Here is a 21,058-nt window from a genome sequence, read left to right as displayed (position 1 = left end):
ATAATAAAAATGGCCACATAAGATATATCTATGTACTCCAATTGGCAAAATACTTGGAGCAAATAGAGAATTATATAAAATAAACCTTGTCAAAATATACTTTAGTAAATGCTGATATTATGTTTGTATATCAGGAAGTTGATTCCTAGGCAGGTGGCGGACCTATGTAATTTGGTCGCGATATGTCAAACCCAGCCGACAGATAACAACAGACACTGAATTGATATAACCTTAGAGTATACATTAGCAAGCTATAGAGCGCGCGCATCGCTCGTTCCCCGTTGTGCCGATCGTAAGCAGAAGTTCTATAGATACTTGTCAAACGTATAACGCAAGTCTAGTGATGTTCCATGCGCCATCGTTTGACGCTTATAGGAAAATATGTTCACACTCGTGCTTACAGTTCATACCTTGTTAGAAGCACTCTATAGCTTGCTATAATGTATACTCTATGGATATAACCTAACCAAATGACATAGGCCCGTCATATGCCTATAAATCAATTTCTTCAATGGTACATTGCAGTATGTAGTTTTGCCACAGTGCATAGAACAGTAGGACAGTTTCGTGTAAATGCATCGCGATCGTTTTCAATGTGTGCGTGTTTTTTTTACAAAGTTTCAAGTATTTAAACAATTTATTTTAGTGAGGACATCAAACTTATATATTTTTTTATCGCACGTACAACAATGGCTACTTTAAAAAGAAAGCCTGAAAACTTTTTCCAAATTGTTATATTATTTTGCTCGTGAATAAAAAACTTAATTCGACTAATTTTTTCTAAATTAAATGACTCTTGTTCTGATCAATGATCGGAGCACTTTATCACAAAATCAAAACAAACAAGTTATGACAAGTAAACGAGGAGGTGCCCAAAAAAGGAATATTATCACCGCACTAGTCACTTTCCGAGAGGAATTAACCAGGTTAATTTCAGAAGCAATACCGCTCGCAACTCGGTTTTGCTCCGAAGTCCGATACAGAAGAACATTTTTACGAAAACCTGGTTGAAGAGCGTTTCAACCTGGTAAAAAAAATACCGGTTCTAAGCCCGGTAGGCCTACTATGAAACTGTTCTGAGACTCGAACAATCGGACGAGAATGCCGCGTCCTGCTCTAAGAACGTCATTTCACGTTTGTTAGAGTGGGAGGCGGCACTCTCGTTCGATTGTTTGAGTCTCAAAACAGTTTTATGGTACAAGCCCTGCGGGGCTAAAATGGTAGCTTTGAAGAATCATGATATGAATCACATCAATATGATTCATTTTTCTAAAATTGCAAAATGCAACTCTACTTGCAATTTATTTATGTATTTTTGTACTGATTTGACATTTGTCAGTTTGACAGTTTTGACAATTCATTTGCTGAATTGATTGAGAGGAATTGGTAAATGTGACCATTTTAGCCCCGCTGGTGCGTGCATTGCACGCAAACACACATATTGAAAACTATCGCAGCATTATACGAAGTTTACAGTTCTTGCCAGACTTGCTTTTGAAAACAATATAAAAATTTTAATAAAATATAAGTAATATGATGAATTGGAATCCAAAGGTCGATTCTACATTGAAACAAAGATTAAAATATACATCATTTATTGTTGATTACGCAAAATGACTGGCGATTTTCTATTCGATATGTAATAACACACCATAATATAATGTACATTCAGCTGCAAATATTGGGAACAAATATTGTAATTCATAAGATAATTATTATGCATTAGTGGATTTTTTTATCTCTCCTTCCTTTCCTTTAACCATCGCGTCGGTGCCTCATTCTTGAATTTGTCCTGTAAGGCTTCCTTCACATTACGTCGCGAGCACTGCCGCAGCAGCGCTGCAGCCGCAGTGCTTGTGACGTAATGTGAAGGCGCTCTAAGTCAATTTAGTACGAGAAGTTTTTGCTATAGCCGATGTAATGGCTGGTTTAAGTATAAAAGTAAAAATGGCGTATTAAGTAGTAACTAAATTCTAATTGTCATGTAGTTTAGTACTTACTAAATTTTAACTTGCTACTTAATTTTGTGTTTACGTGCAATTAACAACTTAAAATTTAGTTAACTACTTATCAACTTAATACATGTAAACCAGCCATTCGAAATGTATAGTGACAGATAGAGCGAGATGCAACATCTTACCGTTTGCTGTGTGAGACAGAAGATCTGTTGAACTATTTTTCGTGGTTATACAAATGGCTTTTTTAGGGTTCCATACCCAAAGGGTAAAAACGGGATCATATTACTGAGACTTCGATGCCAGTCTCTATCTGTCTCCAGGCTGTATCTCAAGAACCGCTATAGCTAGACTTCTGAAATTTGCACAGATTGTGTATTTCGGTTACCGCTATAACAACAAATACTAAAAATAAAATTAATATTTAAGGGGGGCTCCCTTACTTTTTTTGCTTTTTTCGCTCGTAATCAATACCGGCAACAGATAGGCACTAGAAATACCTACTCACAAAATTCTTCATTATATTATTTGTACATAGTTTAATTATTATTATTATCGATTATAGAATTATTAAATTATTATTATTTATTTTTTGTCAACGTATATTTTAAAATAACGTAAATTACATTTAAATATTAATATAACAACTACCAAACGTCGGAAGTTTTATTGACACCTCAGATTTTTGTTTATAAATACTTGGATAATAGGACTTCCCTGCTATGTTTTACAACTTGGGTCTCGATATTTGACGCTGAATGCACCAGTTAATGTACTCAGTCAACACTTTATAAACTTTAGATAGATGTCATAGAAAATATCAGGATATAAAACATTAAAATTTTGTAAACGATTCCATATAATATAATGGTAACACAGTTAAAGCTTACACATTCACTTACAACTATTACATGCAATCCAGTACAGTGCTCGGCAAAATGCACTTGAAAATATAATAAGCAACGAATTGTGAAGATAATGATGAATTGATCAGCTTCTAAATGACAAAAAACTCAGAAGTTGGTTTATTAGAGGAAAATACAACCTATTTTCGATAGAGGTAAGAGATTTTCAGCTTTTAGGCTGGTATAAATAGTCAGCCAGTCAGTCAGTCAGTGCGACCCGATCTCAAGACGCGGTTCGGCTCTGTGATTGCTCCAAATTTTGACAGCCAACCAATCACAGAGCCTGAACCGTGTCTTGAGACCGAGATGCATCTTGAGTACTGACTATTTATACCAGCCTTAGAACATTATCTCTATCAAAAACGTGGGTAGAAGAGAACGCTTTATAATGCCTCGATTTATGGACGTAGTTGGTGGTTCCGTGGCATGGTTCCGTACCCAAAAGGTAAAAAAGGGTTATTACTAAGACTTTGTTGTCTGTCTGTCCGTCTGTGTCTCCAGGCTGTAACTCAAGAACGGTAATAGCTAGAGAGTTGAAATTTTTACAGATTATGTATATCTGTTGCCGCTATAACAACAAATACTAAAAATAAAATAAAATTATGAATATTTAAGAGGGGCTCCCATACAACAAACGTGATTTTTTTCGGCCTTTTTCGCTCTATACCAATAATGGAAACAGGTGAGCACTTGAATTTTTCACAAAGTCCTTTAAGTATTATATGTGTACTTACTTTAATATTTAATTATAATATTTAAAAAAATAAAAATTTAAGGGGGGCTCCCATACAAAAAACACAATTTTTGGCCTATTTTTGCTCTATAACGGTATGGAATCCTTCGTGCGTGAGTCCGACTCGCACTTGGCCGATTATTTAGCCCTTTTAGCCGACTTCCAAAAAAGGAAGTTATATTTAAATATTCAAGTGCATTATGGCCGAGCACTGTGACTTATTTAAAGAAAATACACAGATACGCATAAAAAGTCAAAAGTATTTGTGTTGTAAAAGTGATGCTTCTTAAAGGGAGAAGTAAACATTTTTTAATAGTTGATATAAATTGTTAAATTATTCCATCCCTACTGCGTCTATTTCGCAATTTTAGTTGCTCTAATAATTATACTCTAGTTTATCCAAAAGTTTTAGTTCATATTGAGCAATGTTGATAAAACATACAGATATGCTATCTGACACTTAAAAAAGGGTTTTGAAACAAGCCCTACATCATTTTTTAGACCGATGACATAATATAATAAACATATAGAACACCAATAGAACAATATTACGTTTTGTAAAATAATTACATTAGAAATTATTAGTCTCATAATATACTTAGAAAAAAGTCAGATGATTTACCTCACAGCAGCTGATTTTAAAACTGTTTTTTTTTCTGCCTATTAAGCACTTTAGTAGGTCCATTTTTGGTGATTATGCGCACCAGTAGCCCTAGCATGGCCACAGTAGAAATATGAAAGTATAGAAACACTGTGGAGATATTATTGAAGGTACCGTTCCGATCTTTGCCGCGGCTAGCCGCGACTGACAAAGATTCAATTAAAAATATGCAGTAGGATTAATTTGGAGAAAGTAGGAAAATAAAGTAGGATTTTATTTGAATTTTTAGGACTATAGTCTATGTCATAAAGTGGCATTATATTTGATTTTTCGTCGGTCGCAGCTAGCCGCGGTAAAGATCGGAACGGTACCTTCAGTTTGTCTCCACAGTTTTTCTATCCTTTCGCATTTCTACTGTGACCATGCTAGGGTCGCTGGCAGGACCAAACGGCATCGCAAACTGCCGGTCACAGAGTTGTTGCAGCAATTCGGCCAGTACTGGAGGATTAGGTGGCGCAGCGTTTCGGCACCCTCTCCTACAGGATGGTGCAGATGCTGACAGGACATGAGTGTTTCGGCCTCTACCTGCACCATACGGCCCGACGGGAGCCAACGCCTCAGTGCCATCATTGCCCGGTCGAGAACGACACGGCGCAGCACACGCTTGTCTCCTACCCAGCCTGGGTCGCACAACGGGCAGAGCTCTGCGCCCTTGTAGGGCCTTCCTGACTCTCCCGGTCATAATACGAGTAAGAGCATTTGTCCGGTTGAGAGAAGCCTGGCCAGCGGTCTCCACTTTCTGTGAGTCCATAATGACGCAGAAGGAGGCCGCTGAGAGAAATCGGGAGGCTGATGAAGCAGCTGACGGCTGATAAGGAGAAGGGGTGGAGGACGAAGACGTGTCAACTCCCGCCATAACAGGGCTCGGGCGACGGACTAGGGAATCCGTCGCCTATCGCACGAGCTCTTCCGGTATCTGGACCACTGCAGTTTTTGCCTCAGGCGGGTCCAGTGCCCAAGGCTGTCGGGAATGCATCTGACATTTACCAACGAATAAAAGGTCCATCCTTTGAAAATTCTCTTTTCAACTAATTCGGTTAAGAGGGTAACGTTTAACGTGTCTATTGTCTATACATATCTTTAGCACGCTATTAAGCTTAATAGCTTTTTAGACTTCAGATTAAGATTTATCATGCGACATTTTGTTACGATATATTACAATCGTAAAGTTAATATACCTAGTATGATCACAATAGACAATTTATATGCGCGATGTACCACGTGGTACTGCTCCGAGCATGCTATGAATGGCTCAGCAGCGTAGTGTGTCGGCCTACTGGTTCGTTCTGTCTATTGTAGTTAAATTTTCAGTAATTTGTGGGCCCAGATATCTTGTAATATATTTTACAAAACACCATATAATAAATAATAATATTATAGTAGTCTCGTCACATATAACATACAATAAGGTACATACTTATTTTAAATACTACTTAGGTTAAGCTAGACATCTTCAAAGTTATATTTTAATTTGACACATAGTTTTCGGGCGAAACGCTACAAACTAAAATCTATTTTTAATTACTCAGAGTGATCAGAATACTACGGAAAAAATATATAATTTAAATAAGGGAGTGCCTCCGCTGCCGGCGCCGGCTACCAAAAATATAACTATTGGGAACAGAAACGCGGCGTGCCTTGGCAAAAAAATAAAAAAAAAATAAAAAATATTAGGGGGCCCTAAGGTATGGTTGCCTTTTTTAACTTTAAGAAATGGTGAGTTATTAATAATTTTGCTCACGTTGGGGCGCCCCGTGGCCCGGGGGCCTCGTATAATTGATACGGCGTATACGGCGGTAGCTACGCCACTGATTGGGAACCGGCGGTAAATATGCCTACTGCCGGCAGCCAAGATTTAAAACAACGGCTGCCGGCGCCGGCACTAAAAATAGGAACCGGTGACAATGGGCAAGGCGCTGGGTTCCAGTGCCGGTAAATAAATATTAATAGTATTTTAAAAATATAAAAACCGACTTCGAAATTGTACTAAATGGTTTACATACAATTTTGAAGTCGGTTTTATATTTTTATATAACAAAAATCACTTGACTAATTAATATAACAAGTAGTAATAAAGTATCTTATATATAAAAATGGATTTTCACATGTGTTAGTCGCACTAAAACTCGAAAACGGCTAAACGGATTAGGCTGATTTTGGTCTTAAAATATTCGTAGAAGTTCAGGGAAGGTTTCAAAGTGACACGAAGTTCACCGGGATACTAAGTTCACGGGGATCTAGTAGACTGATAAAATTCTATCTTCATAGGCTTATATTTTTGAGATGAGAGGACGAAGAAATACTGTGAAGCTTTCCCTGAAATACTGTTTGTGGATGGGACATATTGCATAGTGAATTTAAGAACAGCGGCTTTTATATTTATGGTGGAGAACGGAAATGGTTTCATGATTAATTTTTTATTCTTATTCCCTGTTGTTTGTAAGTTAGACGACCAGTGTCGGTAGCCAATTCAGAAATCAGCATCGGCGCCGGCAGCGGAGGCACTCCCTTTAAATAATGGAAAATCTAAGAATTCCATTAGTGCTAAGATTTTTCTACTAAATATACTATTTTTAAGACCTCACAACACCATGTTTTTTGTATAAAAATGTATTACCTAAGTGGAGTAGAATTAGTACCATATTGTCAATTTTTTTTAATTATTTTTACCTAAACTAACCTAACCTAACCTAAGCATGTACTAAAACAGTACTTATGACCTAAACAACTAATAAAAGTAATGAAAATAATAAAAAATCAAAATGTAAGTAAGTACACACATAGTACAAACATATAACGTTAATAAAATATTTTGAATTCATTAAATCCATTAAAAATACAAAAATATAACGTCTTTGAAACAAACATAACAATTATGTTTAATATAAATTATACTTAATTAGAGTATATAAAATATATTATCATTATTAAAGCGTCACCGGCCTTGGCATTTTCGTTTTCGAGGATAGTTATATTATGTAAGTTTTTTTGCAAAAAAGAATACGAACTTAAGTATTACAGAAATAATAATTATGGCTTTCAAATATTCATGATTTAAACTATGAAAGTAAAATTTTAGAAAAAGCCTGTACCTACAAGGTAATTTCAACTGTCAAAAAAGTTCTTCACTTTTTTGACAGTTCAAATTACCTTGTAGGCATTGTATTAAAAAGTGGCAACATCGTAGTGTCATCCCTTTTTTCTTAGATTGATTTGAAAGGGATGACACTACGATGGTGCCACTTTTTAATTTCTTCACCTTTTTGACAGACTATATTGAGTATACAATTGGGGCCGCCAAAACTTCATTTTAATTTTCTAGATTTAAAATCTATATTAAATTGAATTGAAATAAATGGTTATAATGCTAGAAAAACGAAAACTATAAAGGAAAACCATGCATTATCATGCAAAGAGGAGAAACAAGGCTATTCCTCATACACAAAGAAAAGCACCAATAGTAATAAAAGAGGACCCACGCAAATAAAATTATTTTAAAAGTACATAATATAAGTATATCCAATTTACTAATCATTCCAGTATCCGTAAAACTATGTTTGGGTAATTTTCACGAAATTACGAAATGCCGTTTTCCTAAAATGATATATTTTTTTAGACATTATTTGATACTGGCGATCGCCCGCGGCTCCGCCCGCGTGGATGTCGCTCCGTCGTTTACCGCTGCAAAAAGCCTACCCAGGAAAGACTCAGCAAAATGATTCACAATTTCCCAGGTCAATTCACAGACACTGACACTAACATCGATGACGCAGTCATTATCCGACCTCGCGTTTGCGCGCGGGTACCTTAGTCATAACTAACGTGACCATACGTCCTGCTTTGGGCGGGACAGTCCCGCTTTCAGGCAGTCCGTCCCGCTGTCCCTCGCGAGGCCAAAATTGTCCCGCTTTTGCATTTATGTTTGAAATGCCTGTGTGATGCCTGGAGGTAACGCACTCCCATTCACCAAATACTCAATAAATTGTATGTACCTCTCTACTTTCATAATGAATAATAAAATTTATTTGGGGGGAGGGGAATCCCGCTCTGACAAAAAAAATTTAATGGTCACGTAAGTCATAAATCATAATAATATTAAGTATAATATCTAAACTCCCCTCCCGCACGCGCATGAATTGATACGCCTTGGTGACGCCCACTTCGCAACGAGCCGTGCAGCAGAAATCTTAATTTTATTTAAAAAAATCGACTTGACTATCCAACTTTTAAGACTCATAAAAAAATACATAAATTGTGAAGCTAAAATTTTGGGAATACTTATTTTTTATCGCTATGTCTTTATTTTATTTAAAAAATTAGCTAATCTTTGACCTTGTCGACGTCCCTAATATAGCGTCATTAAAATTTATGGATAAAATGCACCATTAATTTTGATGAGGGATTGACGAAATAAAGAATAACCGTAAAGGACTCGTATCATAATCTTACTTTTGAAACGTTTTTTTTCTTAAGGAACTTACTCCCAAAACTCAAAAGCCAATTTGCGGGTCACATATACAAAATTTTACGCGTTTTTTAGGTACTTTATAACGGTAATTTCGGTTCATTACATTTTAAATTATTAAACAATTTAAACTTCTTCAATGTGATTGAAATTGGAATGATTTTGTTTCTTGGGACACGATGAGAAAATGATGTAAGGCACAATTATTATGACCTTAGGTATGCATTTTCATTTATTTATTTATCCGGCTTTAAAATCTTATGTGAAACTTTTGGGCAGGTATATATTATATCATTATGTGGATTGTATAGTAATATCAGTACATCCATTTCATTGTTGATTTTTATATAAACTCCAAGAACAATAATTTCGGAATTTCGTGAAAATTAACCGTATCCTGTAATATACCGATTAACAACTTTAAAATTATATAACAGTTAAAAATATATATTAATGATACATAATGTGAATTTTGGTAAAACAACATTTAAGTTTAATGAAATTATCGAATGTATTTTAATATACGTTTTCATGATATAGACTATAAAGTTTATAACAAACAAAATATTAATAAAATCAAAGAAATAAAACACTTAAGTGTTAAAGACACCCAGATTTAGCCTTAACCAATTAAAAAATGTGAAAAAAAACAGTAGACAAATAAACCACTTGCAGCGAAAATGAGAAATCGAAATTTAAGTTTGGTAAATATCAACTCCACTTCCTTAGCTCTTGTTTAAACCATACCACTGTTATAGTGATATCAATCAGTTTAATAATTAGTGTTGTCTGAAGCGTTTATTGGCCTTCCTTCTACCAATGTAGGTATTATATTTTTGCAAATGTAGAGTTTTGTATCGCATCGTTTGTCAAAAAGTTTCAAAATTAAAATGACCTGTCTATCGCGGTAGAGGAAGACTGACTCCACCATGTGCGATGAACCTTTTAGGGGTTCCGTAGTCAACAAGGAACCCTTTTAGTTTCGGTCTGTCCGTCCGTCTGTGTGTCTACGGTTTTGCTCAGAGACTATAAGACCTACAAAGCTGTAATTTGGCATGAATGCACATATTAATAATGCCAAAAAATGGTACATAAAATCTTAATTTTTTTTATGGTACCTACACCTACACATCAAGCGGAGATGATTCCTTTTTTCGCGTCCACCCCATCGTGTGGGGTGGTCTTTGGATAGGTTTTTTAAAAATATTCATAAACCATTTTTTGATTTAGGTATACATTTGTGAAAAGTTTAAATGTGGAAAAAATCGTTAGAGTTCAGTCAACCGTTTAGCTGGTAGAAGAGGGACCCCATTCTACCAGCTAAACGGTTGATTCTGGAAATGTGAAAAAATTCACGGGAGTAGAAAATATGCTGAATTTAAAAGGAAAGCTATCACGGCTAAGAAAACTTGACAAGTTATCAACTAAAAAAAATCCATTCGGCTTCAATTACTAAAAATAATGTATTGTATGTAAATAAGTATAAAGGAACTTTTCGTTCAAATTCCTTTAAGTGGAACTGAGGTGATGTTGTTAGTAGTATAAAACACGTTATAAATGTACATTCATTGACCATACAAAAATTATCAAAAACTAGCGGTACTACGGAACTCTATAATACGCGTAGCCCGACACGCACTTGGCCGGTTATTATTTCTTACGAAATATTTATCTGAGGAAGCTATAAATAATTTATTATTGTTTGTTATTTATTTTTAATAACGCATTATTAAAAATAAATATTATGCGTTAATAAGATTAATAAACGCTACAGACAGGACTCGCTGAGATCACTATTCACTATAATGGCTAGCACTATATGACGTCTTCGGTAGCCGCGATATTGTTATCGCCTACCGAAACATGTAGGTAGCATTTGACGCCATATTGGATGCCTACAAGATGGCGGTTCCGAGTAAACAAAATGGCACCGGGCGTGATGTCAAACTCTCATTTTAGCCTCCGAACGGTTAACGCGTACTAAAACATAGTATTCGACGCCATATTGGATTTCGACAAAACGGCGGTACAGTAAACAAGATGAAGACCGAACGTAACGTCAAACCATACATAGGCATGGGATAGTTTAGTTACAACCTCTTAGTATTTCGACTGCAAACCGGAAAATGCACCGGTGGATCCCTCACTTTCGTCGTAGTTGTAGATTGGGTTCCACATCCACTGTTGGATGTCCTGCAGTTGGTGAATATCTAAAGGGATAATAATTGTTTGAATAACATCGATTAGTTTTTAATTAGCACTAATTAAAAACTAAAACCCGTCTACGGCTGCCCGCTCTAGAGGCGGCCATTGTGAATTTCGCTTGACGTCACCTAGCCGACCGAATAAACTAGACAACGATCATCAACATGAACGATATCAAACAGTAATACCCCGTTCCGAATATGTAGTTTCAAACTGACATACCACGCTTAATTTACCCTTTGCCGTAGTCGAGCAAAGTATTTTTAATCAACGCTTATCATGCTTAGTCTTACGATTTACTTTGACATTTTTGTCAACTATCTAGTGATGGCCAATAGTTAGTTCAAAATGTCGAATCAACTTTAAATAGAAAAGTAAGCCGCCTAATCGAGAGCGAAATTGATAAATCGCCATTATCAATAAGTTTATCAGGTACAACGAGACGAAAAAAAAACGACGACACTTAAAAAAAGTTTTCAATTTATCGTTTAAAATTTGAACTGTCCACACAACACTTCAAATTATAAACTTTACAAATTGTGATTTTTCGTGAATGTCAAAGTCATTTGGATTCGTTATTATATACAAAATAAAACCCACAGAAATTAATATGAGACCAAGGAAAGTGCGTACCGTACTCACCTTTAATATTTACATTAAGTAACTTTTACATGGAACCACGATTTTACTACAAGTATATTTAAAATTACCACTTAAATAAAGTTTAAAAATTAATAATGTCTTTTCCAACAATTTAAGTTTTCGCCTTCGGTACTCCAAGATTAATTTCGACGGGTCGCATTTGTGCCGGTTGTAATCATCAGCAAAACTTATATTTAACAAAATTACACTATTACAATTAATTAATAATTTATTCTATTAAAACTTTAATAAAATAAGGTACCCTGTGTCTTATATTTAACATTTATCCGTCGTATTTCATACTTCGATATTTTATAAGTTCTGAGTAAGTATGTGCCATTCTAGTTAGTATAATATCATCACAGACGTAAAAAAAGTACGGACGTAACCTTCTCTAATCACGAGTGAAGCCTAGTTATGGCCGCCCGTGTAGGACGTGTGCGTGATATGAGGGTTGCCATATAAATCATAAATTTCCCTACTTTTAAATTTTGTAAACTCAGACAAGTTAAATGTATTTTTTATACTTAAACATATTTTTATGTTTTTTTCGCTTCAGAAATGTAAGCGGTTGTTAAAGATGTATAATGAAAATATTATTTTTATGACACTATAGATAGAAAAAAAACACATATTACGTACAGAGAAGTATATTATTTACTTAACATTATTAGTAATAATGATTATGTACAAACATTTACAATAATAAAATTATTACTAGCTATTTGACCGAGCTTTGCTCGGTATTCGATAAAACACGAATAAAATGACATTTTCTAAAAATAATTCCTAGCTAGACAGATTTATCGCCCCCGAAACCTATATAAGAAACCTGTATACGAAAAGATATAAGATACTTAAGTCCCGTAACCCGTTTCATCAAACAATCAAGTAATGTTAAATAAATAATGGCTTGTTAAATCAGTTAACGGCCTGTTAGAGCTATCGAGAGTTCTACCATGCGCTAACGTCAAATCAAATCACCTAACATGGTGTTAAATTTATTCCTGGTCTAGAGGTCCATTCAATATTTTCATTCCTACTAGGTCTCAATGACGCTCGGGCGACTACACCAATAGCACCTTCCCTCCCCTACTACTGAAGGAAATCTAAGACAACAATTTTATCTATGGACGCTTCACACCACGTCAGTCTGACCCCGTGCTAAGTACCTGAAGGACTTGTGTTACCGGTACCAGACAACGGAAATATATTTAATACTGTTATACTATACATATATTTAAGATTTTTATTATATGATACACATATTTAATACACACCCATGACCCAGGAACTTTGAAAACTTTTTGTTCCGTCGGCAGGATTCGAACCTGCGACCCCCGGCTTAAGCCACCGACAGCCCACCCACTGAGCCACAGAGGTCGTCAAACAACAGTTATATCCACTTTTGTAAATAAATAGGGGTGTAGACTATTTTTAGGAAATATATTTATTTTACAGATGTATCATCAAGGAAGTTGATTCCTATGCAACTGACAGACCAACGTTATTTGGTCGAATACTTATGTTAATTCAATGTTAATTGTGATCTGTCGGCTGGGTTTGACGTAACGCAACCAAACTACTTATGTCCCCGATTTGCATAGGAATCAACTTCTCTGATAGTACATAAGTATTTTGTTACACCTAAAAACATGTATAAAAAATAAATACACTCTTATTTCAATAAAAAAAATCACTTATTAAATATAAAAAATATTATAAAGTTATTAAGTAAAATATGTCCATTTTCGGTAATTCTATAATACAAACTCTCAAAAAAACAATAATTTGTATTAGATTTCGTTTACTGTCAACACCCCTATTATTGTATTCCTGCCTAATTACTGGTCAATAGTATGCTAAATACTTACATGACACTAATAAAAGACAATAAAATTAATTATTTGATTATTTAAAAATAATTTAAAATTTTCCCCGGTTTGGGGAAAATTTCCCCACTTTGTTATGGACATTACTGACCTGTTGAAGTTGAATTAATATTTACATTATTTTATCAAAATACTTTAAAAATATGTTATCTGACCTATGAAATATTATTCCTTGATGTTTTTTGTGTAAGGTTGTATTGTTCTTGCACCATTTTACAACACAAGATGGCATATTTATGTTTATTTATGAATGACAAAGATGTGTCACCGCGATGCAGTCTAATTGCGTAATGGCGGTACGATCGGCTTATTACAGTGCGAGTGTTTGTGCAAGATGTGTACATATGATCGCCTGGGCTTATTAAGGGTGCTTCACTCATTTCTTAATGGCGATCCGTCCGTATTTTTTTTACGTCCGTGAATATCATATTATGTGTTGGCAGACCGTTCGCGTTACTCATTTTCAAACGGTAAAAAGCAACTAGTAACCAATGGCAACCAAGATAATTAATATTAATAACACTTCTTTAAATAAACTCCATATTTTAAAGCCCTAGTTTACAAAATAAATACACGTAAACTTTATCGACTATTAAGTATATATTATAACTATGTAATACCATAATTATTATTGTGATGCCCAACAAAAATATATAAAGATATTTTAAAAAACATTTAAAATAATTAACAAAATAAGGCAAGAATATAAGAATAACTTAAATAAGCGTTAAAAACAAAATCAACAGTTGCGTTACGAAATTTTCATCACCTTACACTTATTTTATAAAAGATTTTTTTGCACTAGAAGTACAATATAGACATGCTGTAGTGCCACGTTATAAAAATTTAATTTCGCGCAAATAACCTAATATGTCATTCAATGTTAATTATATATTTTATCTCTTTGTGTCCAAAATAAGTTTGCACATAATTCAAAGATAACTTAATATTTATTATATTAAAATCCTTAAAACCCCTTTTCTGGAAATGTTTACTGAGCTTTTTATTACTAATTATTACTATTTTTCTACTATTAATAATTATTATAGCCCAGAAAAAAAATCCAAAAATTATAATCTACTTAAAACTCTATACTTATCTAAAATGACTCAACAACTTAAAATATAATTTTAAATTAGTACAAACTTATTGATGGCTGTATTTCAAAAATATAAAAATTATCTACAAACATAAAAATACGGTATATAATACGCTCATCTGGACAATCGCGAAAAAGTTTTTATAACACCGCACAAGTCGATTTGCTATAAGACCACATTTGATATTCTGCTGTATTAGCAAACCATTTGACAAATTAAAGAATGTTGCATACTGTCATCCAGTAGACTCTTCTGCCATTTACGTAGACAGCCTTTGCTGCAGAACCACTGACCTCCATTATACAAGTACGCTGGACTTATGATACCCTTTGAAATGACAGCTATTTTTTGTGCCTATTTGAAGCGGAATCAGCGTCCCCAATGCGGGGGAAAAGAACAAAATCTGACGTAAAAATGACGTTTGAAAGTCGCCATATTGGCGCTGATAGCAGTAGTGGAAGTACTTGGAACTAATACTAGTTTCTACAACCAATAGCGATTAAGCGGCCATTTGCAAGTTACGTCAGATTTAGTTCTCTTCCTCCGTATTGGGGGCGCTGATTCCGCTTCAAATAGGCACGAAAACCAGTTGGGTATCATAAGTCCAGCGTACTTATATAATGGAGGTCAGTGTGCAGAGCTAACTATTTTAGGCGATTAAAATTGATGTGAAAGACAAACGAATTCTTGACGAATAGTTGTAGAGTACTGTCATCCGTTCAAAACTTTTGCAATTAGTATAGACCGTTTTTAGGGTTCCGTATCCAAAGGGTAAAAGTGAGACCCTATTACTGAGACTTTGATGTCTGTCCGTCTGCCTCCAGGCTGTATCTCAAAAACCGCTATAGCTAGACTTCTAAAATTTACAAACAAAATCAATTAAATATTTACGGAGGGCTCCCATACAACAAACGTGTTTTTTTGGCCTTTGTTGCTTAAATTAACAATGGCAAAACAGAGGCACTTGAAATGTTCACTAAATATTCAGTTGTAACACTTCCGTTTAGAACGTTTTGCCTTGAGTTTAGAACGTCTTGACGGTGGAACACTTGTATGCGATAAAAATTGAGATGCAAGACAAATGAATCTTATAGCAAACCGTCGGTCAGGGACGTTGCACTCACTCGCTGCGACGTCCCTAAACAGTGCCCTATGGTAGCGGCCAGGGCAGGCTCGCGAAGTTGACCGGCCCGCCGAGCCCCGCGTCCGCCTCCAGCAGGCTCATGATAACCGCCATAGCAGCTTCGCCGTTACCGTCGAGGCTTGGTGACGGCGGTTGCGGGGAGGCGCGCAGCTCGGGCGACGGAGAGTTCGCGGCGGCGGATAGCGGCACATTGTTGCGCACTTGGAAAGACGATTCCGCGCTGAGGATGTTGTCAAACGTGGCCTGAAAATTGAAATTGTGATGTTAGCTGCGGCACACGTTGTTTTGCCATTCTAGTATCTTTTTTAACTTCGCTGTTTGTCCGTCTCCAGGCAGTATCTCAAGAACGGTGATAGCTAGTGATTTGAAATTTTCACAGATTATATATTATTTCGGTTGCCCCTATAACAACAAATACTAAGGCCAGGCACGCACTAGCGGCCAGGCCACAGCGACCAGGTCGTGGCAGCCATCGAAAGTATGGTGTGGCCGCTGGCCGCCGCACCGTGCGGCCAGGTGCGCGTGGTATATGGCGGTTTCATACTAAGGTGATTATCTCGGTGGCCGTCGCGACCTGGCCGCTGCGGTTTGGCCGCTAGTGCGCGCCAGGGCTAAGGGTGGGTTGCACCAGAGGCGTGGTTAAAGTAATGGTTATAGTTAAGGCTAACTTTAACTTTAACCTTAACTTTGACCACAGAATTTAACAGATGACAGCTGGTTCGACATGGCTTGAAATGAACGTGGGCGGGCGCGCTGCTGGTAAAGGAGAACTGTCAAAAATGGCGTTTTCGTAAGATGACAGCGTTAGTTCCTTTTTCCGCCACGTTCATTCAAAGCCTTGTCGGGCTCAAGGTTATGGTTAAATATGGCGTCCATTTTTAACTTTAACTTTTTACATTTTGCATTGTAGTTAAAGTTATAGTTAAAGCAAGTTGGTGCAACCCACCCTAAAAATAAATTAAATATTTGAAGGGGGCTCCTATACAACAAACACGATGTTTTTGGCTTTTTCTGCTCTATAAAAAATGGCTACGTATAGGCACCTGAAATACTTACAAAATATTTAATTGTATTTGTACTTTAATTAGTTATAAATAAAATCAAAATAAAATCCCATACAAAATCATTTTTTTTCTGTCTTAGCTTTATAATGTTACGGTACCCTTCGTACGCGAGTCCAATTCGTACTTGGCCGATTGAGTTATGTCATGTCAATATTGGTAGTGATATGTCGCCTGGTCTTGACACCAGAATATCAGATCTGCAAGCTTTAAAATCATTTTTGATGGTACCTAACATTAGGCTGCTGGCCTCAACAGGCTCAACAGCTAAAGGTGGGTTGTAACTTGTACCAACTGATTTTAACTGAAACAAAATGTCAAATGAACTGTCAAATCTCTGGTTAAAGTCAATAATGGACGCCATATTTGACGATAACCTTAACCGCGCAATTTCGCTCGGTTAAAGTTAAAGTTGAATTTGACATAAGGGTCACAGGGTTGCCATAACAAATATTTTTTTCCTGTCAATTTGCATGGATATTTCATTTTTTATACTCTCAACCCCATTAACTTTAGCAACTGACATCTATCAAATTCTGTGGTCATATTTTTTAAAACCTTTATAACCTGAACTTTGACCATAACTGTAACTATAACAACGCCTGTGGTGCAACTCACCCTAAAATTTATTAAAGTTAGCTTACCCCTTGACTGAAGACAGCGTCCTGCAGCAAGTCAACCGGCAGCTCTGGGCTCGGGTCTCTCGACGTCCTTCTCAGGGCTTCCTCGGCGATGGTCGAGCCGATCTTGTGCGACTCGACCTGCGAGTCGATCAACCGCTGCATTTCGAGATCGGCTTCTGAAACTGCACTACGTGAGTCACCGTACGCCGCGCCGTCTGGAATCAAATACGCCTCACATTCACATTTCACATCACATCAATAACTATAGTAGTGTTTAGCGTTCTCTGAACTCTGGCTGATTTGGTGTATGCTAAAGTGCTATAGGCTTTTTAACCGACTTCAAAAAAAAGGAGGTTATAAATTCGGCCCGTACCTCTGCATATAATATTATACAGTACCTGGATGACCGAGCTCTGCTCGGTATAGCAAACACTCATTGACTTTGTGTTACTCTGCTCTCTGCCAAGCTAAAGTATCTATCTAATATTTTGTAAAAATATCTTGTTTAATTATTAACTTACTTTCTACCTAGTATTCATGCAATAATCTGTACATTTGCTTTTTACTGAATGTATTGTTTCATTATTAATTCTAGTAATATGTAGTTAACGTAGTTGGTACCATAGTTATTAAGATTAATCTATATTATGTAACTCTTTTTGGTAATATATACTTTGGTTAGTGTTTGTTGTCTGAAATAAACTAAAAAAAAATATTTATTTCTGAATAATTTTGAAACAATAATGCTCTCTACATGACGTGTCTCTCTACCGGTAATTAATTAGAAGTCGGTTTTATCTGTTTAATTTTTTTTTGTTTAAAATACTTTTTATAGTCAGGTCGCAAACTATGCGAGTGCTATACACACTACACAGTATTTAAACACGAACAGAATTTAAATTGAACATTTTTAGTAAAACTGAATATGCCGACCATTGGATTTAAATTATATTAAGTATATTGTATCAGTCAGTATAATGACAGTCAAGCAAAATTGTATTTAGTAACAGATATAAAACAGAAATAATGACGGTAATGATTGAGAATTGAGATTGTGTAATATGTATTATACTTAAGTGTTTCAAGAAAAATAATAAAAAATAATATCTTAAAATACCAAATCACCAAAGCAGAAATATAATAATAGAAGTACCTAACCGAAAACTGGAGATTCATTCTACTTAATAAGCATGTCCAATGGACATTTTCCATGCTAAAATAGAAGATAAAATAAAAAAGATAAACCCAGAATAGACGTGAAGAGAAATTATACACTTAATCGTCTACATAATTAAGAGTATTTGAACATTTTAATATAAGGAAAGATACTACAAGACCAGACCCAAGAGATGTTAGAAAAGATCATAATATTTAGTTTTACACATCACACAAAGTTTTAATGAGGAAACACTTACCACTTTAAAGAATTAACATGTCAATACAAATTTGTAGAATGTGTCATCGCCTCTCATCACAAAAAACTATAAATTTTACAATAATAATTGTAAAAAATCCATTTGCATAAAAATTCGTAAAATACTACTTAAAGTCAGCATAACTGGAACTATAAATAAAGCTCAAACCGTTTAATCTAACTAAGATCCATTAAATTGATTTACTTAGAGAAAAACTAAAAAGGGGCTGTCCATTAATCACGTTATATTTTAGCATTTTTAACCCACTACACACACTTCTTTCCGTTATTTTCGTGATTTTTATCAAACCCCTCCCTCATTTTCAAGCCTCACGTGATTAATGGACAACCCCTAAGAACAATTAGTTAAATTATTTTTAGTGTCACTTTAACTTTCGTGACATAAAGTTAATAAAATTAAATTGTTAGTGTTGCAATAAAATAACTTGTAAATATGTGATTGTACAAACTATCTTTGAAAACGTTGAATCGTCGGCAGTCTTCCTCGCATAGTTGCTTCTGTAAGTCTGTCACTACGATGTTGTTAGCAACCAGACACTCGACGTCTTTCGTCCAAGGGTTTCTAAAAATATGAAGCATATTAAAACCTGTAAATCTATGCCTCTGCATAAAAAATTGAAGACGTTAATAGTTCTAAAACGCTGCGGAATTCGTGGTTTTAACTTTAACCAACATATTATGGCAGATTAAATACGGCAAAATTCTTCGGAAATCTCTTAACAAAAGAAGAAGGAGAAGAGCTAACCTGAACGGTTTGAAGTGCGTCTGTATGCGAACGTACGCGCCGTCTTTGCGTCTGAAGTTGTACGGCGGCGTACGCAGCGGGTCGCGGCGGAGGAGCGATGCCTTGTGGGTCCGAGCGACGGCGCCCAACTCAGGACCGCTCACATACTCGTACAGGCTGGATCCTAACAACTCCTGCGGTAGGAAACCTAGGGCCAACGTTACCCTGCAAAAATAACCACAAAGTAACAGACTATACGAAGAGAAAGTTGGAGCGAATTTATGCCGATGTACTAAAAATTCTAATAATACGTTCCGTACAAATAATGTTAACTAAAGCTTGCAATTTGGTACTAAATAACATGATACAGACAATCAACTACAGATAGAATGACTATTATCTGGTCGCTGTTAAGCATATTATGTGTTTTAACCCACACAATTTGGAGTTGAGTTAAAAATGAAGTTTTATTCTCAATGATCTAATGAACATGATTGCATTCATAACTCAATACGTAATTTTTTGCGGGATGATACACAAATGCTTAACAGCATCCAATTTATTTATTCTATAATAATAACATTTAAAAACAACGTAAAATTATTAAAGTCACCCTTGCAAGGCCTGAAATTTTAAATAAGCTCGTGAGTCACTGAGGTGATAAACAAAATTGATCTTACCTTTGGTCCACGAACAAAAATTTTCCGTCGGTGGCGTGTCTAGATATGTATTGGAGCGGTCTTAAGAGCGGCCCCGAATTGTTGTTTAGTGAAATATCATTTAGATTTTGGCCTACCGTCATGCACGGCATATCAGAGTTACCTGACCCAGCATCAGAACTTCTACCTTCGGACAGGTTCGACGTTACCCAAGATTTCATGTAACCTGTTAAACGCAGAGCACGCGGTAAAAGCTTGTACGATACGGTACGTATGTTTCAGCAACGCGTAGATGAATTTCTAAAGTATGGATTTGACAGACTTTAATTGCGTGAGACGCCATGCAAATCTGTCAAATCAATACAAAATAAATGCATCTATGCGTCGCGTTGCGGTATGAATTGACCCAAGGGTCAGCGCAGACAGAACGGAGGGCAGCGTAGTGGATTTTATTAACGCACAACAACATTATAAATTAACTTTAAAATTAACTAACTAAACTACATAAATGCTTTACAAAAAATGCTCGCGCGTCCTCGAGGATACGCAGGAATCGCTTAACACGCTATAGTTTAAAAAATTTAAAGTTTATTTTCAAGTGCGTAAATAAAATCCTCTCCGCTGCGCTCCGTTCTGTCTGCACTGAATCTTAGTTATACTAAGAAGTGAAGTTTTTTACATTTCCAATAACAAGATATACCAATCATAAATATTTCACTATAGCCCTATTATTAATTATTCACCACACTTTATTAACAATATAAAGATAAGTAAAGATCCAAATACATAACCCTGAGGTACACCAAAAAGAATTTACCATATTCAAAGTATATAATAATATTGAAAATAAGTAC

The 21,058-nt window shown here is 35.7% G+C and overlaps 1 protein-coding gene and 1 long non-coding RNA gene across 10 annotated transcripts in view; one reads left to right on the top strand and one right to left on the bottom strand.

Moving 5' to 3' along the window:
• Positions 1–3,256: 3,256 nt before the first annotated feature.
• Positions 3,257–20,844, top strand: LOC121738520. The gene is made up of 3 exons (XR_006037299.1): positions 3,257–3,266; positions 4,492–4,496; positions 20,776–20,844. It is a non-coding gene; the product is annotated as an uncharacterized LOC121738520 (long non-coding RNA).
• Positions 10,477–21,058, bottom strand: part of LOC121738514 (protein cycle) — a 125,570-nt gene continuing 114,988 nt past the window's right edge. For 4 of the 9 annotated variants that reach the window (XM_042130630.1, XM_042130629.1, XM_042130621.1 and 1 more), the window contains 6 exons: positions 20,226–20,430; positions 19,567–19,770; positions 19,271–19,383; positions 17,408–17,601; positions 15,813–15,945; positions 10,477–10,929 (listed from right to left, as the gene is read on the bottom strand). In XM_042130630.1, the coding sequence (XP_041986564.1) occupies positions 10,820–10,929; positions 15,813–15,945; positions 17,408–17,601; positions 19,271–19,383; positions 19,567–19,770; positions 20,226–20,430 (959 nt within the window). In that variant the 3' untranslated portion in view covers positions 10,477–10,819. Of the gene's footprint in view, positions 10,930–15,559; positions 15,946–17,407; positions 17,602–19,270; positions 19,384–19,566; positions 19,771–20,225; positions 20,431–21,058 lie in introns of those variants that run through there. The other 5 variants (XM_042130626.1, XM_042130627.1, XM_042130624.1 and 2 more) reach the window with 5 other exon arrangements.

The sequence above is a fragment of the Aricia agestis genome, chromosome Z, assembly GCF_905147365.1.
Source record: "Aricia agestis chromosome Z, ilAriAges1.1, whole genome shotgun sequence".
In the NCBI taxonomy this organism is placed as follows: Eukaryota; Metazoa; Arthropoda; class Insecta; order Lepidoptera; family Lycaenidae; genus Aricia; species Aricia agestis.
This window is presented reverse-complemented; position numbering and strand designations above follow the sequence as displayed.